Source organism: Mercenaria mercenaria, chromosome 17 (assembly GCF_021730395.1).
Source record: "Mercenaria mercenaria strain notata chromosome 17, MADL_Memer_1, whole genome shotgun sequence".
Classification (NCBI taxonomy): Eukaryota; Metazoa; Mollusca; class Bivalvia; order Venerida; family Veneridae; genus Mercenaria; species Mercenaria mercenaria.
Genome location: NC_069377.1, coordinates 35,435,991 through 35,461,556, shown reverse-complemented (window position 1 = coordinate 35,461,556; position 25,566 = coordinate 35,435,991). Strand labels below are relative to the sequence as shown.

Below are 25,566 nucleotides of genomic sequence, written 5' to 3'. Positions count from 1 at the left end.
GGAAAAGTGTCCGCAGTTAATTGCATTTTTTCTGCTACATGTATTTGATTAATTTTAAAATGACTTATTCATCCACTATATAGGAACATTTCCCTAGTTTCATTAGAGAGATTACGAAGCCATTCAATAACAAAGAATGAAAATTTAGCCCCATTCAAATACATGGTACTTTCTTTTTGGAAAGCAGTTTATAATTTCTAATCTGCACATTTTTAAGTCTTGAAAATCATACAGTATTTTAAATTCCCTCTATGTAACATGATAAGATAGGTTTGAAAAATGAACATGAGCATTAAAATTTTTTTGTGGACATTTTTAGCTCACCTGTCACAAAGTGACAAGGTGAGCTTTTGTGATCGCGCGGCGTCCGTCGTCCGTCGTCCGTCCGTGCGTGCATGCGTCCGTCCGTCCGTAAACTTTTGCTTGTGACCACTCTAGAGGTCACATTTTTCATGGGATCTTTATGAAAGTTGGTCAGAATGTTCACCTTGATGATATCTAGGTCAAGTTCGAAACTGGGTCACGTGCCATCAAAAACTAGGTCAGTAGGTCTAAAAATAGAAAAACCTTGTGACCTCTCTAGAGGCCATATATTTCACAAGATCTTCATGAAAATTGGTCAGAATGTTCACCTTGATGATATCTAGGTCAAGTTCGAAACTGGGTCACGTGGGGTCAAAAACTAGGTCAGTAGGTCTAAAAATAGAAAAACCTTGTGACCTCTCTAGAGGCCATATTTCTCAATGGATCTTCATGAAAATTGGTCAGAATGTTCACCTTGATGATATCTAGGTCAAGTTCGAAACAGGGTCACGTGCTGTCAAAAACTAGGTCATTAGGTCTAAAAATAGAAAAACCTTGTGACCTCTCTAGAGGCCATATTTCTCAATGGATCTTCATGAAAATTGGTCAGAATGTTCAGCTTGATGATATCTAGGTCAAGTTCGAAACTGTGTCACGTGCGGTCAAAAACTAGGTCAGTAGGTCTAAAAATAGAAAAACCTTGTGACCTCTCTAGAGGCCATATTTCTCAATGGATCTTCATGAAAATTGGTCAGAATGTTCAGCTTGATGATATCTAGGTCAAGTTCGAAACTGGGTCATGTGCGGTCAAAAACTAGGTCAGTAGGTGTAAAAATAGAAAAACCTTGTGACCTCTCTAGAGGCCATATTTTTCAATGGATCTTCAGGAAAATTGGTCAGAATGTTTTCCTTGATGATATCTAGATCAAGTTCGAAACTGGGTCACATTGGGTTAAGAAATAGGTCAGTAGATCTAAAAATAGAAAAACCTTGTGACCTCTCTAGAGGCCATATTTTTCATGAGATCTTCATGAATATTGGTCAGAATGTTCACCTTGATGATATCTAGGTCAGGTTCGAAACTGGGTCACGTGGGGTCAAAAACTAGGTCAGTAGGTCTGAAAATAGAAAAACCTTGTGACCTCTCTAGAGGCCATATTTCTCAATGGATCTTCATGAAAACTGGTGAGAATGTTCAACTTGATGATATCTAGGTCAGGTCGTAACTGGGTCATGTGTGGTCAAAAACTAGGTCAGTAGGTCTAAAAATAGAAAAACCTTGTGACCTCTCTAGAGGCCATATTTTTCACGAGATCTTCATGAAAATTGGTGAGAATGTTCACCTTGATGATATCTAGGTCAAATTTAAAAGTGGGTCACGTGCCTCCAAAACCTAGGTCATTAGGTCAAATAATAGAAAAACCTTGTAACCTCTCTAGAGGCCATATTTTTCAATGGATCTTCATGAAAATTGGTCAGAATTTTTTATCTTGATGATATCTAGGTCACTTGCGCTCAAAAACTAGGTCACTATGTCAAATAATAGAAATAACCACGTCATACTCAGTTCAGCACTGGGTCATGTGGGGATAGGTGAGCGATTCAGGACCATCATGGTCCTCTTGTTTGGAAATCCTGAAACAAGGCTTTGCAAGAGGTTTTTTTCCTGTGGTTATTGCTATTTATAATTTTCAGTCAATCATTGATAATTACGTCTCCCCCAGGAGACATATTGTTTTTGCCCTGTCCGTCCGTCCGTACATCACACTTCATTTCTGAGCAATAACTGGAGAACCATTTGACCTAGAACCTTCAAACTTCATAGGGTTATAAGGCTGCTGGAGTATACAACCCCTATTGTTTTTGGGGTCACTCCGTCAAAGGTCAAGGTCACAGGGGCCCGAACATTGAAAACCATTTCCGATCAATAACTAGAGAACCACTTGACGCAGAGTGTTGAAACTTCATAGGATGATTGGTCATAAAGAGTAGATGACCCCTGTTGATTTTGGGGTCACTCCATCAAAGGTCAAGGTCACAGGGGCCTGAACATGGAAAACCATTTCCGATCAATAACTAGAAAACCACTTGACCCAGAATGTTGAAACATAATAGGATGATTGTACATGCAAAGTAGATGACCCCTATCGATTTTGGGGTCACTCCATTAAAAGTCAAGGTCACAGGGGCCCAAACATTGAAAACCATTTCCGGTCAGTAACTTGAGAACAACTTGACCCAGAATGTTGAAACTTCATAGGATGATTGGTCATGAAGAGTAGATGACCCCTATTGATTTTGGGGTCACTCTGTCAAAGGTCAAGGTCACAGGGGCCTGAACATGGAAAACCATTTCCGATCAATAACTAGAGAACCACTTAACCCAGAATGTTGAAACTTCATAGGATGATTGGTCATGAAGAGTACCGTAGATGACCCCTATTGATTTTGGGGTCACTCCATCAAAGGTCAAGGTCACAGGGGCCTGAACATGGAAAACCATTTCCGATCAATAACTAGAGAACCACTTGACCCAGAATGTTGAAACTTCATAGGATGATTGTACATGCAAAGTAGATGACCCCTATCGATTTTGGGGTCACTCCATTAAAGGTCAAGGTCACAGGGGCCTGAACATTGAAAACCATTTCCTGTCAGTAACTTGAGAACCACTTGACCCAGAATGTTGAAACTTAATAGGATGATTAGTCATGCAGAGTAGATGACCCCTAAGAATTTTGGGGTCACTCTGTGAAAGGTCAAGGTCACAGGGGCTTGAACATTGAAAACCATTTCCGGTCAGTAACTTGAGAACCACTTGACACAGAAGATGATTGGTCATGCAGAGTAGATGACCTCTAACGATTTTAGGGTCACTCTGTTAAAGGTCAAGGCCACAGGGGCCTGAACATGGAAAACCATTTCCAATCAATAACTTGAGAACCTCTCAACCCAGAATGTTGAAACTTCATAGGATGATTGGTCATAAAGAGTAAATGACCCCTATTGTTTTTGGGGTCACTCCGTTAAAGGTCAAGGTCACAAGAGCCTGAACATTGATAACCAGTTCCGATCAATAACTTGAGAACCACTTGACCCAGAATGTTGAAACTTCATAGGATGATTGAACATGCAGAGTAGAATGACCCCTATTGATTTTGGGGTCAGTCTATTAAAGGTCAAGGTGACAGTGGCCTGTTCATGTAAAATCATTTTTTGGAAATAACTTGGGAACCACTTGGCCTACAATGTTGAAACTTAATAGGATGATTGGACATGCAGAGTAGATGACCCCTATTTATTTTGAGGTCACTTGATCGAAGGTCAAGGTCACAGAAGCCTGAACAGTGACTTGAGAACCACTAGGCCAAGAATGTTGAAATTTAGCGGGATGATTGGACATGCCAAGTAGATGATCCCTATTGCAGCCAACCATCAGTGTCTCTTTGACTTTCGCTCCTGACCCCTATTGACTTCTTGCCTATAGGACTTTGCATTGGGGGAGACATGCGCTTTTTTACAAAAGCATTTTCTAGTTATTCATTCCGTATAAGTGACGATGCCACGATTATGCCATTATTATTCAGTTCTGTTCAAGAAATAAGGTTAAAACTTACCTGTCGGTAACTCCAAATCTGTTGTTGTAAGAAAATCTCAAGTTAAGGCTTTTTCTGGGGTGGGGGGTGGGGAAGACCCCTGGTCAAATTGGGATTTTTTATGTGGTAAATTGGGAAAAAGTATCGACAGTTCAGGACAGTTATTAGTTAGTTTTTAACATTTAATTGTATTGGTGTAAACAAAGAAGTATAAAATACACAGAACTGCAACAGGAGATATTCTTGCGTAGTCTCGTATCACTGCGTTAACCGGCGTTATTTTATTGAAGTGTTTGCTAACTTGGATCACTCCTGCTCAAATCAACAGCTGCTTATATAAGTATGACACTAGCGATATGGCCAGCACGTAAAAATAAACCGATCTGGGTCCAGTTTTCAAACTAACACTGTTCATTTCTCAGACTTCCAATTATCAATTCATTCCTTCCCTGTGTAGAAAATACAACATCAAAAACACCATTAACATTATAAACAAAAGATCTGATAGAAAATTGTTCACAACACAAATTTTTATCCTTCTGCTCTCTGTTTCATACATGTACACTGGTAAAACGAGATCTCATTCAGATCCCATGTGATGTTTGCGTGATTCGCCCTATATGCCTTTCAACTTGCGGAGCTATTTATTAGTCCCCTACTGGTTGAAAACCAGTTTCGGGGACTATAGGAATGCACTTTTCCGTCATTCCGTCTGTCTGTCCGTCCGTCCGTCCGCAATTTTGTGTCCGGTCCATAACTCTGCCATCCATGAAGGGATTTTAATATTACTTGGCACAAATGTTCCCCATGATGAGACGACGTGTCATGCGCAAAACCCGGACGACTAGCTCAAAGGTCAAGGTCACAATTGGAGGTCAAAGGTCAACAGGGCTTTTTTCCTGTCCGGTCCACAACTCTCCCATCCTTGAAGGGATTTTAGTATTACTTGGCACAAATGTTCCCCATGATGAGATGATGTGTCATGCGCAAATCCCGGACCCCTAGCTCAAAGGTCAAGGTCACAATTGGAGGTCAAAGGTCAACAGGGCTTTTTTCCTGTCCGGTCCATAACTCTCCCATCCATGAAGAGATTTTAATATTACTTGGCACAAATGTTCCCCATGAGGAGACGACGTGTCATGCGCAAAACCTGGACCCCTAGCTTAAAAGGTCAAGTCACAATTGGAGGTCAAAGGTCAACAAGCTTTTTTCCTGTCCGGTCCATAACTTTCCCATCTATGAAGGGATTTTAATATACTTGGCACAAATGTACCTCATAATAGACGATGTGTCATGCACAACTTTCAGACCCCTAGCTCAAAGGTCAAGGTCACACTTAGCAGTCAAATGTTAACATAGCATGAACAGGGTCTGTTTCGTGTCCGGTCCATAACTCTGACATTCATTAAGGATTTTAATATCACTTAGCACAAGTGTTCCCCATGATGAGACGACGTGTCATGCGCAAATCCCAGACCCCTAGCTCAAAGGTCAAGGTCCAAATTGGGGGTCAAAGGTCAACAGAGTTTTTTTCCTGTCCCGTCCATAACTCTGCCATCCATGAAGGGATTTTAATATTACTTGGCACAAATGTTCCCCATGATGAGACAACATGTCATGCGCAAAGCCCAGACCCTTAGCTCAAAGGTCAAGGTCACAATTGGAGGTCAAAGGTCAATAAGGTTTTTGCCCTGTCCGATCCAGAACTCTGTCATCCATCAAGGGATTACCAATATTACTTGGCATAAATGTTTCCATGATGAGACGACGTGTCCTGCGCAACACCCAATACCCTAGCTTAAATGTCAAGGTCACACTTAGAGATCAAAGGTCAAGAGGATTATTTTCCTGTCCGGTCTACAACTTTGTCATGCAAAGCAGGATTTAGATATCAGTTGGCACAAATATTCCCCTGGATGAGACAACATGTCATGCGCAAGAACCAGGTCCCTAGGTCTAAGGTCAAGGTCATATTTGGAGGTCAAAGGTCAAATTCAAGAATGACTTTGTACGGGACATTTCTTCTTCATGCATGGAGGGATTTTGATGTAACTTGGACCAAATGTTCACCACCATGAGGCACCCTTGTTTTTAGAATCACGTCCCTTTGTTGTTACTATAAATAGATTTTATTGTAACTTTTTTATTACTGGCGGTAGACAAAAATCGAGACCACTTTTCTGTGGTACAGCATGCATGTTACATCCAATTTTTAGGTGTATTTTGACCTATCTCTACCTGGTAAAGAGTTTCTTGTGGACTTGTATTATATAGATTTTTATGCCCCCCTTTGAAAAAGGAGGGGTATATTGTTTTGCAGATGTCGGTCGGTAGGTCGGTCAGTCGGTCGGTCGGTCGGAATGTAGACCTATCTGTTTCCGGATGATAACTCAAGAACGCTTGGGCCTAGGATCATATAAGTTGATAGGGAGGTTGGTCATCACTAGTAGATGACCCCTAATGATTTTGAGGTCTGTATGTCAAAGGTCAAGGTCACAGTGACCCTGAATAGTAAAACGGTTTCCGGATGATAACTCAAGAACACTTGGGCCTAGGATCATGAAAGTTGATAGGGAGGTTGGTAATGACCAGCAGATGACCCCTATTGATTTTGAGGTCAGTATGTTAAAGGTCAAGGTCACAGTGACCCAGAACAGTAAAACGGTTTCCGGATGATAACTCAAGAACACTTGGGCCTAGGATCATGAAAGTTGATAGGGAGGTTGGTAATGACCAGCAGATGACCCCTATTGATTTTGAGGTCAGTATGTTAAAGGTCAAGGTCACAGTGACCCTGAACAGTAAAACAGTTTCCGGATGATAACTCAAGAACGCTTTGGCCTAGGGTCACGAAAGTTGATAGGGAGGTTGGTAATGACCAGCAGGTGACCCCTATTGATTTTGAGGTCAGTATGTCAAAGGTCAAGGTCACAGTGACCAGGAACAGTAAAATGATTTCCAGGCAATAACTCAAGAACGCTTGAGCATAGTATCAGGAAAATTGATAGTTAGGTTGGCCATGACCAGCAGATGACCCTATTGATTTTGAGGTCATTAGGTCAAAGGTCAAGGTCACATTGGCCAGGAACAGTTAAATGGTTTCTGATCTTCTTGTCCAAAACCATAGGGCCTAGGGCTTTGATATTTGGTAGTTAGCAAAATCTAGTGGTCCTCTACCAAGATTGTTCAGATTTTTTTCCCTGGGTCAAATATGCCCCACCCCTAGGGTCACATGGTTTATATAGACTATATAGGATAAAACTTTGAACAACCTCTTGTCCAAAATCACGGGCCTAGGGCTTTGATATTTTGTATATGACATCATCTAGTGATCCTCTACTAAAATTGTTCAAATTATTCCCCTAGGGTCAAATATGGCTCCGCCCTGGGGGTCACACGGTTTACATATACTTATATAGGGAAAAACTTTGAAAATCTTCTTGTCCAAACCGCAAAGTCTATGGCTTTGGTATTTTGAGTAATGTAGCATCATTTAGTGGTTCTCTACCAAGTTTTGTTCAGTTATCCCTCTCGGTCAAATATGGCCCTGCCTCAGAGGTCAAATGGTTCATATAGACTTATATAGGGAAAAACTTAGAATCTTTATGTCCATAACTTACATCATTCAAATTTGGACCACATGTATAGTTTTGAGTGGCAAGATGAACCTTGACATGAGTTGACCTTGATCTTGACCTAGTGACCTACTTTCACATTTCTGTACCTACAGCCTTCAGATTTGGACCACATGCATAGGTTTGTGTACTGAAAAAAACTTTGACCTTGTTATTGACCTAGTGACCTACTTTCACATTTTTGAAGATACAGGTTTCAAATTTGGACCATGCATAATTTTTATGTTCCAAAATAAAATTTGACCTTGATTTTGACCTAGTGACCTAGTTTCACATTTCTCAAGCTACAGCCTTCAAATTAGAACCACAAGCGTACTTTTGTGTACTGAAATGAACTTTGATCTTGAGATTGACCTAGTGACCTACTTTCACATTTCTCAAGCTACAGCCTTCAAATTAGAACCACATGCATAGTTTTGTGTACCGAAATGAACTTTGATCTTAAGATTGACCTGGTGACCTACTTTCACATTTTTGAAGATACAGGCTTCAAATTTGAACTGCTTGCATATTTTTGTGTTCTGAATTGAAATTTTACATTGATTTTTATCTATTACCTACTTTCACATTTCTCAAGCTACAGCCTCCAAATTTGAAGCACATGCATAGTTCTGTTTACCGAAATGAACTTTACCTTGAAATTGATCTAGTGACCTGCTTTCACATTTCTCAAGCCACCGCTTTCAAATTTGGACCACATACACATTGTTTTGTACCGAAATGAAATTTGACCTTGATACCTTGAGCTAGTCTTGAAATTTGGAACATTCAAAAATGTCTCAGTGGATGGCGCCAAGATCAATCTGTAATCTCTTGTTAGGTTAATAGGTTAAAGGTCAAGGTCAGATTAAACCAGAATGGTAGAACTTTTGTTTACAGTGAGATATAATTTCTGTTCCTTGTGCAATTACTAAATGCATCAAGGGGGGGCATTTCGTGTTCGACGAGCTCGGTTTTTTTTTTTTTTTTTTTTTTTTTTTTTTTTTTTTTTTTTTTTTTTTTTAAAGATTAATTTCCCTTTGTTGTTACTATAAATAACTTACATGATAACATTTTTATAATCGGCCAAAAAAATTCAATATGAAAACAACTGTAGGTTTTTATATATATAAATTTTAATCCAAGTGTTTTGTTATAACATATTGTATATATAGTACAATATTGTTTATACATCATTGACAGATATCAGTTCATTATGTTATACTGCAGTAGAGAAAATTAGGTGCCTTCCAGTAGGGGACTTTTGTATTGCATGGCAATACTTCATTCACTTGTTTTTATAGCTCTTTGGTTTAAAACTTTAGCAACAATCACTGATATTTAAAAATGTAAAACCTTGTATTTTCTGGTAGATAATACTGTGATATCATCAAACCATTCACAAAAGTTTAAATCTGCACTGAAACAAATCTGATATTGAAACCAAACCAGAAATAGTGTCAGAGATTTCACATTAATTTCATCAGTTCAAATGCTACAGATTCACCTTTTACTTTGACCTGTTATTTAATGCATTTTTAGCTCACCTGAGCCAAAGGCTCATGGTGAGCTTTTGTGACCGCTCAATGTCTGCTGTGTGTCCGTCAACATTTTCTAAAAAAATCCTCTTCTTGAAAACCACTGGGCAGAATTACACCAAACCTCACAGGAATGACCCTTGGATGGCCCCCTTTCAAAATTATTCAAAGAATTGAATTCCATGCAGAACTCTTGTTGCCATGGCAACCAAAAGGAAAAACTAAAAATCTTCTTTTCCAAAACCACAAGACATAGAGCCTTGATATTTGGCATGTGACATCATCTAACGGTCCTCTATGAAGGTTATTCAAATTGTGCCCCCGAGATGAAAAGAGGCCCCGGCCCGGGGGTCACAAGTTTTACATAGACATATAGAAGAAAAAAAAATCTTCTTGTCTAAAACCACAAAACCTAGGCCTTTGAAATTTGGTATGTAGCATTGCCTTGTGGTCCTCTACCAAAATTGTTCAAATTATAACCCTGAAGTGAAGAGGCCCTGCCCCGGGGGTCTCACTTATATAGGAAAAAACTTAAAAAATCTTCTGAAACTGCAAGGCCTAGGCTTTTGATATGTGGTATGTTGCATTGCCTTGTGGTCCTCTACCAAAATTGTTCAAATTAAGCCCGTGGGGTAAAAAGAGGCCCTGCCCCGGGGGGTCTCAGGTTTTACATACACTTAATTTATAGGAAATAACTTTAAAAATCTTCTTGCCTGAAACTGCAAGGCATAGGTTTTTGATATTTGTTTTGTTGCCTTGCCTAGTGTTCCTGTACCAAAATTGTTCAAATTATGCCCCTGGGGTGAAAAGAGGCCCTGCCCTGGGGTCCCAAGTTTAACATAGACTTATATAGGAATAAAAAAATAAAATCTTCTTGTCTGAAAGTTCAAGACCTAGGCCTTTGATATATATTTGGTGTGTAGCATTGCCTAGTGGATCTCTAACAAGATTGTTCAAATTATGCCCCTGGGGTCACTTCTTATATGCGTTACCGGTATATATGAAAAAGTACTTCAAAAATTATCAGATCATATTTCCTAGACTGTTTAATTACAATTTCCTGATGACCCCAAGTGGTTAGGGGTCACTTGACTGTGACCTTGACCTACTGACCTACTTTCTTGTTTTTTAAGATACATCCTTGAAATTTGGATGACATGTACAGTTTTGCACACCGATCTTTAAACTGACTTTCAGTGACCATGAATGTGACCTACTGACCTACTTTCTTAATATTTTAGCATCAGTTTGCCATTTGAAACATGTGGCTCATATTACTCGGGTGAGCGATTCAGGGTCATCATGACCCTCTTGTTTTTAATTTGACATGAAATAACTCATGCAACTTAATTTGAAAAGAAGCAATTTATAAACAGAAATTTCAAATAGTTGCAGCTGTCTGCAAAAGTATGCCAATCAGTGCAGTTGTGACAATATCACATTCGGGATCAAGGTATTCTTCACATGGAAAACAAATAGGCATTGTATAGAATTGATATTTTTGGACTTTTTTATGAGTTTTAACTTTCTTTGGTACGTTTTTATAAACTTTGTTGAAAGTACTGGTATTTTTGTTAAATTCATAAATTTAAAAAAAAGTTGATCTTTACATATAAAATAACCTTGTACTACGAACATCAGTTTCTTCAAAGAGATGTGGTTGGAAACTGGTTAGGTAAACACATGGGGTTTAGCCATGAATTTATGGACACAACCATCAAAATATAAAACTCATTTGTGGTTGAAATAAATTGGTTATCAATGGTAAAAGTTCTTTGAAACTGTACTTTTAAAACTAAACATGAATTGTGATGTTGCCACCATATTTATCCACATGTTTTGTGTCAGACTCTGTTGCACTTCTATAGTAAATGCAAGATATTATTTCTATACAGTGAGCAATCAGCATAACCATACAAGTTTACTATATGTGCGAATTTTTGGTGGCCTGTATGAGAAAGGATGGAGACTCGGGATGGAGTTCCGATGTTTGACCCTGGATCTCCTGTTGGAACACCGCTTAATCAGGACACGCCAGCGTCACTGAGATGTAGGAAGCGCATACCTGAGCCATTGTGCAGGTAAATGCCTAGCAATATCACTGTGAACTATCAGTATGCCCCCTTTGAAGAACAGGTATAGTGTTTTGCTTCTGTGGGTTGGTCAGGTGGTATACTGTATCTGGAGAATGCTTCAATCATCCTTATTCAAGTTACTTTATGATTGTCTGTGTTCAGTACATGACCTTATTTTTGTTGGGAGTGAGTAAGGCCAAAATTACAATTAAGTGTGTTAACACTTTACCTGCCCAACTTTAGAGCATAGGGTAGGTAGGTACAGTCAAACCTGTGTTAAAGACCACCTCTGAACAGAGACCACCTGTCTCTAAAGACCACATGTTTTGTTTCCCAATTTAACGATTACAGTGTCTTTCAACCTGTGAATAAAGACCACCTCCCAATAAAGTCCACATTTTGACTCTCCCAAGGGTAGTCTTTATAGACAGGTTTGACTGTATCTCAATAATTATATTTTTTCCACATATACAAGTTAAGAGTTTTTCCTGAAGTGTAAATATATATGTGATATTTTCTTTTCATATCATGAATAATTTGATAAGACTTCAGACAGAGACAGTATGCTTGAAAAATATTCACAGTTCTCTTAAAGTGCATGTATACTCAAGCTGTACAAAATGCCTGCATTTGGGCACTCGGACAAGGTTAAAGGTGATTATATCTATGCCACAAACTTGTGTATTTAATTCCATATGTCTACATCATATACAACAGATATTTCACTGGTCTGGCTATTCTTAATAATTAAACAATTAAGCTAAAATCTATTATTTTATTGGTCAAGATCTAAAAAAACATAACAGACGTTTTAGCTCACCTGAGCAAAAAGTGCTCATGGTAAGTTATTGTGATCAACCTGTGTCTGTAGTCATTCGTCGTCAGGAATTTGACGGTTAACATTCTAGAGGTTACGATTTTGGTCCAGTCTTAATGAAATTTTGTTTTATCAGATTTTCATAATAACTTGTCAGAATGTTTTTCTATGAAATCTAGATTAAGTTTGTAACTTAGTTACATGTATCTAAGGTTAAAAACTAGGTAGCTAGGTTAAAGCATAGAAAAGCTGTGCTGAAACTCTAGAGGCCACATTTTCTACCTGATCTTCATAGACTTTTGTCAGAATATTTGTCTTCATGAAATCTAGAAGTCCATATATTCTTTTTAGAAAATATTCAACCCAGTTGTTTTTTGGTCACAGGAATTAGGGCTGATACATTTTTATGGAATTAGAAATGGATATAATACACATTTACATGTATTTAATTTTCCTTCAGTCCTATAGCAACAGATGGGAGCCACTTTCCAGCAGGAAGCCCGATGGGTCATCTGCCTAGCCCAAGTCCGAGCCCGGCTAGCAAACGATATGTGGGTGTGTCTAGTAATGCGAGGAATAACATCTACATGAAGACGTTGATGAATAGTCCCTACCACAAGAATTACACACCTCTCTCGGCTACTCCAGGGTGAGTCATATATTTCACTGAAACCAGCCTCTGGCTACACAGTCTCACCACCATATGTTTGAAGTCCTGAGTTTGATACTTAGATGTCAGATGCATGTTTCCCAGGGTAATATGAAGCACTACAAAAATACTTTATATGACCTCACTCCCTAATTCAAACGGGGAAGCTGTTGGTGAATTTAGAACAAGTCCATACTGGTATAACGTTCAGGAAACTGATGTTGCTGGAATACTGTAACTGTGAACAAGTTAAAAAATAGCTTTAAACCCATATCAAATTAAATATTCAAACAAATAGTCATTAAAACTCCATAAACCATTTCATCACATGTCACTTTGGGAATGATCTTTTAATGACAAAAAGTACAGGGAACACTACAGACACGGGATCAGTTTTTCATTGCACAAAATTAATGGGCTGTTAGTATATGAGCTTTTGGTAAGCAATTGAAATAATAAAGAAATAAGAGGAGTATATTCTGTTTAGCTCAAAAATAAAACAAAAACAGAAAATGTTTGGTACTCGTGTTAACACTTCATGAGAATTTAGATTTAAAGAATTAAAAAAAAAAAGGTGTTGCTTAATAAGTTTCTGAAAAATGGTGCATACTTTACATGTTGCAGCTACCCTTTATTTCTCAGAGTGATTTATTTGATTTAGTGATCATCTTTTAACATAGACATAAAAGGAGTTAAACGTAGCAGACATATAAGAGCTTAGACGCAACAGAACTTAAACATAGAAGACAAGAAACAGAGCTTAGGCATAAACAAGCTTTAACATAGCAGACATAAAATAGCTTAAATGATGTGGGTTCAGATTAGCATGTAGCTGAATCTTTAGAAACAAAATCTCAAGATCTGTATGAAAAAGCTAGGTATAACATATAGAAAATGCTTCATTGGGTTCAATGTTTTTCATAGAAGATACTGGGAGTTGTGTTTCACACCTTAAAGACCATTATTATGTTTGCAATGTGCTATATACAGCTACATAAGGTTCATGTCAAAACCCATCAATGTCTTCATAAGCTGTTATGAATGGCATCAATGATTAGACACTGGGAAAACTGTGATTTGTTTAAAGTGTAATATAAAGTGTTGACAAAAATTGAACCCCCTTGTCTTTCTGCTTTCTATCACTGCAGCTTTGCAGGCTTAGTCTTTCCATCAAGCAAGTTGTTTAAATAAAGAGTGAACTCACAGATATATACTTTCATCTTGAGCAGTTTTGCATAGTTATGGAATTATTTTTTGTAATATTTTAAAAGGATTTGAGAACAGTAAAGTTAGGTTTTTGAAATATTTTAGATGAACAATTGAAAAATTGTACAATTGTGATAAAATTACACATCATACATCTCCACAACATTGAACAGTTCTTATTGTCATGACTCAACTTAGCATTTGGAGAAAAACTGTTCAAAAATACATCATGAAAATATTACCATGCTTGATATGGGGGAATGCAAAGAGAAGGTACCTAAATAATTATTGTGTAGTACATAATTAGAAAATGAATTATTGAACAGTGATGTTGATAACTGGTTTATAATTTTTCAGTAATGTAAGCTATATATCATGTATATTCACATTTTAGAGTAGATTTTTTAATTTTACCAAAAAGGTAGACAGTTTTACTTTTGATGAAGAAATTCATTACAGATTTAATGTAACAGTTTCAGCCCTGCTTATAATACTCCAGCACGAACAAAAGCAGATAAGCATGAGAGCCCACACCCGGGGGTCACCTCAACGCCCCAGGGCACAAAGCCACCAAGTAGTGCTAAAAAGTTTGTCACACCTAAAAATGTAATGAACCCATTTGAGAATGGTGTTGATGACCTTCACCTACCAGCGTACATGAGCCCGGGCTTTTTCACTGTTGTTTCAACACCAGCATCGGAGGAAAAGGTAATTGTAGTTGTAAATGAACATGTTCACATTTAATATCTTTATAATTGTTCAGCTTGAATATTCAAAGAATAGTAGAGCTTTTGGACTCGCCCTTGCGTCAGCGACCGTGTCCGCATCCTGATTTGGTTAAGTTTTTGTATGTAAGCTGGTATCTCAGTAACCACTTGTGGTAATGGATTGAAACTTCACACACTTATTCACTGTGATAAACTGACTTACACTGCACAGGTTCCATAACTCTATTTTTCCTTTTTTTTACAAAGTTATGCCCCTTTTTCAACTTAGAAATTTTTGGTTAAGGTTTTGTATGTAAGCTGATATCTCAGTACCCACTAATGGGAATAGATTGAAACTTCACACACTTGTTCACTATCATGATCTTACATGCACTGTGCAGGTCCAAAAACTCTACTTTGCATTTTTTCAAAATTATGCCCCCTTTTTGACTTAGCAGTTTTTGGTTAAGTTTTTGTATGTAAGCTGGTATCTCAGTATCCACTTATAGGAATGGATTGGAACTTCACACACTTGTTCACTGTCATGATCTGACATGCACTGTGCAGGTCCCTTAACTCTACTTTGCATTTTTTCAAAATTATGCCCCTTTTTCGACTTAGCAGTTTTTGATTAAGTTTTTGTATGTAAGCTGGTATCTCAGTATCCACTTATGGGAATGGATTGAAACTTCACACACTTGTTCACTGTCATGATATGACATACAGTACATAGGTTCAATAACTCTTCTTTGCATTTTTACAAAATTATGCACCTTTTTCAACTAAGCTGTTTTTGGTTAAGTTTTTAGCTCACCTGAGCCAAAGGCTCATGGTGAGCTTTTGTAACCGCTCATTGTCCGTCGTGCGTCCATCAACATTTTCTAAAAAAATCTTCTTTTTGAAAATCACTGGGCAGAATTACACAAAACTTCACAGGAATGATTCTCAGGTGGTCCCCTTTCAAAAGTGTTCAAAGAATTTAATTCCATGTAGAATTCTGGGTGCCATGGCAACCGAAAGGAAAAACTTTAAAAATCTTCTTATCCAAAATCGCAAGGCCTAGAGCATTGATATTTAGCATGTGAAATCATCTTATGGTCCTCTATGAAGATTGTTCAAATTGTGCCCCTGGGGTGAAAAGAGGCCCCGTCCCGGGGGTCACAAGTTTTACATAGACTTATATAGTAAAAAACTTTAAAAATCTTTTTGTCTAAAACCACATGACCTAGGCCTTTGATATTTTGTATGTAGCGTTGCCTTGTGGTCCTCTACCAAAATTGTTCAGTTTGTGCCCCTGGGGTGAAAAGAGGCCCTGCCCTGGGGGTCACAAGTTTTACATAGACTTATATAGTAAAAAACTTTAAAAATCTTCTTGTCTAAAACCACATGACCTAGGCCTTTGATATTTTGTATGTAGCATTGCCTTGTGGTCCTCTACCAAAAGTGTTCAAATTATGTCCCTAGGGTGAAAAGAGGCCCTGCCCTAGGGGTACCAAGTTTTACATAGACTTATATAGGAAAAAAAATAAAGATCTTCTTGTCTGAAAGTTCAAGGCCTAGGCATTTGATATTTGGTGTGTAACATTGCCTGGTGGATCTCTAGCAAGTATTTCAAATTATGCCCCTGGGGTGAAAAGAGGCCCCACCCCGGGGGTCACTTGTTATAATTATGAGTTATATAAGAAAAAATACTTCAAAATTATCAGGTCATATTTCCTAGACTGTTTAATTATAACTATCTGATGACCCAAGCGATTAGGGATCACTTGACTGTAACCTTGACCTACTGACCTACTTTCTTGTCTTTTAAGATACAGCCTTAAAATTTGGATGACATGTACAGTTTTGCATACCAATCTTAAATCTGTCTTTCAGTGACCATGAATGCGACCTACTGACCTACTTTCTAATATTTTAGCATCAGTTTGTCATTTGAAACATGTGGCTCATATTACTCAGGTGAGCGCTTCAGGGTCATCATGACCCTCTTGTTATATGTAAGGTAGTATCTCAGTACCCACTAAATGGAATGGATTGAAACTTCACACACTTGTTCACTGTCATGAGCTGATAAGCACTGTGCAGGTTCATTAACCCTGTCTTGCATTTGTGCAAAATTATGTCCCTTTTTTGACTTTCGTTTTCAATCAATTGACAAGGCTGTTGAATAGTCGAGCCTTGCTGTCCTCTGACAGCTCTTGTTTAAACATTGAGTTTGCAGAGAAAAAAACGATAGAATTACTTGATACCAATGTAAACTGCTTAAATTTGAAGGGAAAATAAATGCTTATGTAGGGGACTGCTTGAAAAAAGTTTTGTCTTGAGTTCACTTGGTTAATTAATTCTTGATCTTTCACTTATTCAAATGAAATATTTTCTATATTATTACAGAAAATGTTTAGTTGGTCTATAGAACATATAGCAGAGTTACGTCCAGCAGATATAGACGAGATGCCTGTAGATCAGACTCACTCTGTCATGTAAGTACTGTTACGTCACTGTATAGTTCATGTTGAAAGTTAGATGGTAATGAAATTATTCCCATCCTCTTTAGCCAGTGTTTGATGAAACATGATTTTGTAAGCTGAAATGTAAATACATAGAGGATAATTGTTGGTTTCGGTGTAATATCACGTTATAATTTCACCGAGTGGGCACCAAAAGTGATATTTTCACGAGTGGCGCAGCCACGAGTGAAAATAACAACTTTTGGTGTTCACGAGTGAAATTACCGTGATATTACATCGATACCAACAATTTTTCTGTTTATTTTATGTCTAAAACTCTACTTTTGTTGTGTTTATTTCAATAAAATGTCGAAATTTGCGGGAAACTTTATCAGGAAGCATCGCAAAGATGACGTCATTTTAACGACGTCATCGTCATATTGTTTCCGGCTTTCAGTACGCTCGGTAAACTTTTTGACGTTAATCCGGGTATCAGATTTGATAATTTTCACTGAGTGGCCAGTGAGTTTATCAGGATATAATTCACCGTTTTATTTCGATAAACCACCGAAAAACATAAAATAAACTATCTTAATAAGGAGATATTTAGCCCTTACCCTGTTAAATTTTTATAATGAACTTGTCCATCTTTCAATTTTGACAATGCCATTGACTGTAAAGAGGGGTGTTTACGAAAAAAGATTCTGACTGAATGGCGAACAGTGCAGATCATGATCAAATTGCACAAATGTGCAGGCTGATCATGATCTGCACTCATCGCAAAGGCAGAATTAGTCGTGTCCAGCATGATACTGGTTAGATAACCATTTCAGAGATAGCTAAATATTCTCTGGCTTAGTCTAATATGTTTTGAATAACAGTCATACAACGTAGACTTTTGTATGGCTTCCAGGAAGAGAGTTTGAGCCCTTCTCAGGCTTCAGTGTGGAGAGTTCTGGAACCCCTTCTCCTGGCTGTGATAGTTTTGGCATATTAGATATTTTATATGAGAAGGCTATCCAGATGGCGCCAAAGGTGGTCAAAAATTGTGTCAGGAAGGCACATTGGATCTTCCTCTATGGAAAGTACACGTATGACCTAACCTAAAAGTTTGAAAACAAATATAAAAAATGAATTTAGGAAAAAACAGCTGGTATGCTTTTGACAGTTTAAGAATAACAATGTTTGTAGGCCAGACCGCGAGACAGAGGAGCGTGCTCAGCGTGCCATAGAACAGTTCTTTGCCAACAATCTGATTCACCCCTCACCATGGAGTGATCCTAAAAAGAGCAAGAAGAAAAATATACTCCCTGTCACACCTGCTTCACAAGGTATAGAATATAAATATTTTGCGTAAGCAGTTTATGAGTAGGCTGTTATCATAGTGTGGTTGACATATCTGTTCTGTGTTGTATGTACACAGTGTTAGGTAACTATCACATTTATGTTCATTCTACATTCTCCAGTCCCATGTGATTATGGGAAGACTCTAGTATGAAAAGGATCGAAAGTAAGTGCAGGGTAATTCCGTCAGGAAAGGTTTTGTAATTTGTACAAGAAAGTGTAATTTCTCCAGAAAAAAGTTTTGTAATTTGTTCAAGAAAGTGTAATTTCAGAAAAAAGTTTTGTAATTTGTTCAAGAAAGTGTAAATTCAGAAAAAAAAGTTTTGTAATTTGTTCAAGAAAGTGTAATTTCTTCAGAAAAGGTTATCTCAATCATCTCTGAACATTAATAGGTTTGTAGTCAGAACTTACGGCCTGTTAGCTATGATATGTGAGACTGTTAAAACTTGGACCAACTATGTTGTAAACATCTTCCACTGTTTGGAGGAAAGAAAACAGTAATTGATGCAAAAGAGTCATTTGGTAGTACTTTCAAATTCATTTGACTGCAGAAAATTTCTTTTTCTGTAATATATTTATCATTTTATGCATGGTATTGTTTCAGGGAGTGGAAGCAAGCAAGCAGAAGATATGATCACAGAGTTACAGGGGTCTATACAGAAAACATTGCCTCATAAACAGGGAATGGTTGATTGTAAGTTTGTTTTTCTCATGAGAAAACAATACCTCATAAACACGGATTGGTACATTTAATGTTAGTTATTCTCATAAGAAAACATCACGTAATAAACTTGGAATGGTAGATTGTAAGTTTGATATTCTCATGTAGTCATGGCAAAACAGTTTCCAGATTTGTCTGGCATTCGGGCAGAAGACCCGGTATAACTCGTCTGACCGAAAACATGTCACACAGCATAAACAAAAACAGTTAGATATGTAGATAGATGAAAAATGAACAGGTGCTTAAGAAAGCTGTGTTGTAAATAACACTTCTGCATTGGTAAAAATTGACCAGCTTTGTTTTGGACGAGTGAGTCCGACATCCCGATCCTCCACTTCGGACCTAGCCATTTTTTGTCAAACAGGTCAGACTGACAGTATTTAGCCACGACTGCTCATGTGAAGCCATTACTTCATTAACACCAAATTAGTGTTATTTCTAGAGCGACGCAGCGGGGCGCCCCGCCCTGCCTTTTTTTACTGCCGCCATGCTGCCCTTAAAATGTGCCCTCTGGCCTTTGATCTAAATCCCGCCAATTTCCCTGTTGACATGCCTCGACGTTTTTTAGCTCGACTATTCATAGAATAGTGAGCTATTGCACTCGCCCATGCGTCGGCGTCCGCGTCCGCGTCCCGATTTTGGTTAAGGTTTTGTATGTAAGCTGGTATCTCAGTAACCACTTGTGGGAATGGATTGAAACTTCACACACTTATTCACTGTGACAAACTGACTTACACTGCACAGGTTCCATAACTCTATTTTGCTTTTTTACAAAATTATGCCCCTTTTTCGACTTAGAAATTTTTGGTTAAGGTTTTGTATGTAAGCTGGTAACTCAGTAACCACTTGTGGGAATGGATTGAAACTTCACACACTTATTCACTGTGACAAACTGACTTACACTGCACAGGTTCCATAACTCTATTTTGCTTTTTTACAAAATTATGCCCCTTTTTCGACTTAGAAATTTTTGGTTAAGGTTTTGTATGTAAGCTGGTAACTCAGTAACCACTTGTGGGAATGGATTGAAACTTCACACACTTATTCACTGTGATGAACTGATCTACATTGCACAGGTTCCATAACTCTATTTTGCTTTTTTACAAAATTATGCCCCTTTTTCGACTTAGAAATTTTTGGTTAAGGTTTTGTATGTAAGCTGGTAACTCAGTAACCACTTGTGGGAATGGATTGAAACTTCACACACTTATTCACTGTGATGAACTGATCTACATTGCACAGGTTCCATAACTCTATTTTGCTTTTTTACAAAATTATGCCCCTTTTTCGACTTAGAAATTTTTGGTTAAGGTTTTGTATGTAAGCTGGTATCTCAGTACTTATTAATGGGAATGGATTGAAACTTCACATACTTGTTCACTATCATGATCTGACATGCACTAAGCAAGTCCCATAACTCTACTCTCTTTTTTTTCAAAATTATGCCCCTTTTTCGACTTAGCAGTTTTTGGTTAAATGTTTGTATGTAATCTGATATCTCAGTATCCACTAATTGGAATGGATTGAAACTTCACACACTTGTTCACTGTCATGATCTAACATGCACTGTGAAGGTCCCATAATTCTACTTGGCATTTTTACAAAATTATGCCCCTTTGACTTAGCAGTTTTTTGTTAAGTTTTTGTATGTAAGCTGGTATCTCAGTATCCACAAATTGGAAAGGATTGAAACTTCACACACTTGTTCACTGTCATGATATGACATGCAGTACAGAGGTTCAATACCTCTACTTTGCATTTTACAAAATTATGCCCCTTTTTCAACTTTTGTATTCATTCAATTGACAAGGCTGTTGAATAGTCGAGCGTTGCTGTCCTCCGACAGCTCTTGTTTAATCAGCAAATCACGTCACGGCGAGTGCACACAGGTAATAAGAATCAATGAAGTGTTAAAACTAATTGATAAAGAGTATGGATCCTGTGTAACGTCAAAAAGGCGTTCGTAAGCGGCCAGCTGATTACTGAGCACTTGAAAAGTGCCCTAGATTTTGTTTTGTGCAAAATTTAAATTAGACCGTTGTTTAGTATAATAACAGGTATATATCAGTGCAGTTTGATTCTACTGTAATTTCAACTAGAAAATGCACACATTTTAATGAATATCGAAAGTAAAAGAAAGTTTAGAATGTCCGTTCATGAGTCTTATTACTCCCGATGTCGTATGCAATTTTTCCATATTTCCTTCAAAAAAGCTGACTTTCGGTGTATTTTTTATGATGAGAAACATCAAAATTTGAGGAACTATCTTTGGTTTACCAGTGGGTCATGTAAACAGAGTAAAAGCTACTTTCAGACAACATTCCGAATGTGTACCAGTATCTGGATAGTATATTTTGGATATGCGTTTTAGTAAACTTTAACGCGATTGTGATAGAACTTTTCTGTTAATGAAATGTTGATGAAAGACCTGATCAATACAACATGACCTATGATAATTATTAGTTTACAATGTGACCTGAAACAGGCCTTTTACCATGTTGTTTACAACATGATCTTGGTTTCAAGATTAAGCTTATATTAAGGCCCTCCACTATTTCATATGAATAAGTTGACATTCTTGGTGACATTTTTTTAAGAGAAAGGCTTGAATGGTTTAACCTAAACTATAAGGTAAGTAAAATGTCTTTGTAAACTATGTAACTGGTTTTGGGAAGATTTACCACTTTATTCTGTGATATTTCTTTTAAGTGTGCAATAAAGATAAATGCAATACATATTAACTATAGACATCTAGAAATGCAACTACTGCTATGGTAACTTTCACATCTAAAAGAGCATCCTGCCCCTTTTGGGCAGCACCCTGCCCTTTTTGAACTCTAGAAATAACACTTACCAAATGGTAGACTGTGCGTTATTGTTACAAGAAAACATTTTTCATCTTGCTTCCTGTAAGATTCTGACATTTCTGTTGTATTGGTCAACACTCTTTTTTCATGAACAATATCCGAGTGGTAAACATCTGATATTGATTTTGATTTAAACAGAGAGGCTGTCGCATCTCAACCTTAGTCAGTTTGGGACAAATCATAATAATCATAATATCTGGGCTTGTGTACCCTGATTACAGGACCTTTTCAACCTGTCTAACAGGGCTGATAGTTCCATTCCCAATGCCAAATATGCTCCATTTTCCCCAATTTGAAGCAAAACAATTCCCAATCCAAAGACAAAATCCCAACTGAAATCAATTTTTGAATATTCAGCGCCAGTGAAATCACACAAACTATTGGAAAACCCAACTTATTTCTATTTTTAGTAACACGACTGTCTGCACCTTGGCAAAAATTACATACATGATTCTGCCAGAAAAAATGTATGTTTTGTAAAAAAAACCCTCTAAAAATGCATAAATACATTAACATTTATTGAATAAAGTAGCAAAAACTTTTGACAGATAGTGCTTACACCATTAAAATCAAATGTCACATGTTTTTACGACCTGGTTGTTCACTTGAACACACACACACACACACGCACTACCTTTTTGCAATTTCAGTTGGAATTGTGGTGAAAAGTTACTGATTGTATCACTAAAGTTTAAACCTTAAAAATGAAGAGTCATTCCATTTTTGCAAGGTCTGTCTAGAATCGGCAATTTAAATTTCAATCTAATAAAATTAAATGTTCAAAACTGACAATTTACTAAATTTGTCAAGATTTTTCCCAATTTTGACAATTTATCGCATAAAAATACTCAATTTGACCAGGGTCCTTCTCCCCCCTCCCCACCCCAAACCCTTGAAAAAGCCCTGTTTCGCCCAGTAAATCAATTTGCCTGATATGTACTTATTTCAGTCAGGCTAGTTGCGCATGGTACACATACTGGACATGCCAAATAGCCCTATCAAAACATCATGGTGCATTTCGATGTATGGTCACATGATCATGATAGCCCTGTATTGTATGAATTGAGCCCACCTTAAGGTAGTTCTGCACGTTTGAAAAACCGGAAGTGATGGCGTAACGTCACTTATCCGGAAAAAGTAGAATAATACCTGGATTCGGCGTACGGAAACAAAAATCAGTTTATGCATTAAGGGCAACCTGTGAATAAATGTATTAAAATGGCACTGTTACTATCTTTCTAAAGTTAAAATATGATATTAAAACATCTTACTCGTTAAATAATTCAAAATAATTCTTAAAATTAGCTTGAAATAGGCGGTTCACTTTAATCGTAGCCAAGTATCTCAAAAATAAGCAGACGAACCTGTACATTTTATTTCATCATATTATAGGCCATATGTCTATTTATGACTGTGAGAAGTTTCATTAAAATCTACATAGTAGAAATATTTCTATTCACAAAAATGTTTTGAAAATTGCGTTTTTCCCATAGTCTCCCATTATAAAAACTTGAGTGAGGTCGAAATTTTTCAAATCAGTCTAGCAAAAAATCAAGCACACGACCCTATCTTTTTTATTTGCTGAATTTTCTTAGAATATTCCGAAGTTTTGAAAAATCAGAGCTTAATCAAATTCTACATGGTAGAAAAAAATTTGATCCTAAAGTGCAGAACTACCTTAAGATTACTGAAAAATTGAAATAACATCATCACAAAGTTAGATGACCAGGTAGGGATATGCTGTCTCAGAGATCTGTATCGGGCTTTAGTTTGAACTATTGATTCAATGGAAGTTGATAGGTTACCACATGATTATTTTACAGCCTCCTGTCAGACAATGCTGTCTTTGCCAGTGGACTTTGACATGCAGAAAGTATTGGGTGCCTACATGTCACAGGATGGTAATGTTGATGAGGGGAACCAGCAAGATATGTTGAGTACTTCCTCTCTGCGCAGGAAGTTGTTTTTCCATGGAGACACAAGTAGTCTGGCTCCTAGCCCTGTTAAGTAAGTTTTACACCATGGAGACCAGAGTTTTGTTCTTTGCAGCCAGAAAGCATTTTCTTAAGTGTCTGGGCACTTACCCTGGAACACAGAAATATCACACTGAATGATGCTTGAATAGCTTTTTGGTCAGTCACGGCCCGAAGGATAGTTTACATGTTTAAAGATGTTTTAAACCATAGATTTGACATGATATAAATTTATTCGGTAAAATTGAAATTGAAAAATTGAAGTAACGTTTATTATTTAATACAAATAGAAGTATTATATGATATGAAAAGTCATCAAGCAGATTTGTTAACTTGTAATAGAGTATACATATGCAATTTCTGTATTGTTCATATATTTTCTGTTTTTTAAGTGTTCATTGTGTTTTAACAGGGGAGTAAATCTAGAACCATGTTCTCCAGTGTTCACAAAGCAAACACAACCTAATTGGGAGCGCACCACTCCACTGAGAAACACACCCAACGTGAGTACTTATTTAACTTTAAACTGCTGACGGCAAGTGATTTTGCCTTTGCGACCAGTGCAAACCAAGATCAGCCTGTACAGATGTGCTGGCTGATAATGGTCTGCACTGTTCACCAATAAGTGGTACTGCCCAAATTGAATGATGGACCTGTCCATTTTGAGAAATTTAGCAGGGTAAAGGTTAAAATTAACTAGAAAGCACATAATGCCCCGATTCACACATGTCAGGTTCTAATGTCAGCAGTCCCTGTAGAGTACACATGTCTAAAAACAGTTAAGACGGACCTAATTGTGGCTCAAATTTTGATTCCCATTGCAAGCTTTGTTCAAAGTGGCAACTTTACCATAGACATTATATTAGTGGTTGTTAGTAATAATCATCGACTTCCCTTTCTTATCACTGAATATTTGATTTAAGGTAGTTCTGCACGTTACGATCGAAATTTTTTCTACAATGTAGAATTTGATTAAACTCTTATTTTTCAAAACTTCAGAATATACTAAGAAAATTCAGCAAATTAAAAAGATAGGGTCGTGTGCTTGATTTTTTGCTAGACTGATTTGAAAAATGTCGACCTCATGCAAGTTTTCGTAATGGGAGTCTATGGGGAAATCGCAACTTTCATAACATTTTCGCGAATAGAAATTTTTCTACTATGTAGATTTTAATGAAACTTCTCACAGTTGTAAATAAATATATGGCCTATAATATGGTGAAATAAAATGTATAGGTCCATGTGCTTATTTTTGAGATATATATTTTGGCTATGATTAAAGTGAACCGCCTATTTTAAGCTAATTTTAAGACATTATTTTGAGTTATTTAAGTGTCAGATGTTTTAATATCATATTTTAACTTTATGAAGATAGTAACAGTGCCATTTCAATAAATTTACTCACTGGTTGCCATTAATTCATAAAATGACTTTCGTTTCCATACCCCGAATCCAGGCATTATTCTACATTTTCCGGATAAATGACGTTACGCCATTACTTCCAGTTTATCAAACATGCAGAACTACCTTAAGGTTACACAGGTTAGGTATAAGGATAATAGACTGAGCGACTGCTGATGAATATATATTAAATAATACTGAATTGTTGCAGCAGATATAAAGGTAACAAAGAGGAAAAGTTATGTAATGCCTATGAAAGAATATGTCTCCTGGGTAGATTTGTCTTTAACAGAAAATGTTACAGACTT

At 37.2% G+C, this 25,566-nt stretch overlaps 1 protein-coding gene across 2 annotated transcripts in view; it reads left to right on the top strand.

The window, feature by feature from the left end:
- The window catches only part of LOC123535811 (uncharacterized), a 45,265-nt gene that overhangs the window by 3,310 nt on the left and 16,389 nt on the right, over positions 1–25,566 (top strand). For both annotated transcript variants that reach the window (XM_053527676.1, XM_053527677.1), the window contains exons 2-9: positions 10,947–11,132; positions 12,404–12,592; positions 14,272–14,506; positions 16,897–16,985; positions 18,144–18,283; positions 18,901–18,990; positions 23,708–23,891; positions 24,270–24,360. In XM_053527676.1, coding sequence (XP_053383651.1) covers positions 11,014–11,132; positions 12,404–12,592; positions 14,272–14,506; positions 16,897–16,985; positions 18,144–18,283; positions 18,901–18,990; positions 23,708–23,891; positions 24,270–24,360 — 1,137 coding nt within the window. In that variant the 5' untranslated portion in view covers positions 10,947–11,013. The remainder of the gene's footprint in view (positions 1–10,946; positions 11,133–12,403; positions 12,593–14,271; positions 14,507–16,896; positions 16,986–18,143; positions 18,284–18,900; positions 18,991–23,707; positions 23,892–24,269; positions 24,361–25,566) is intronic.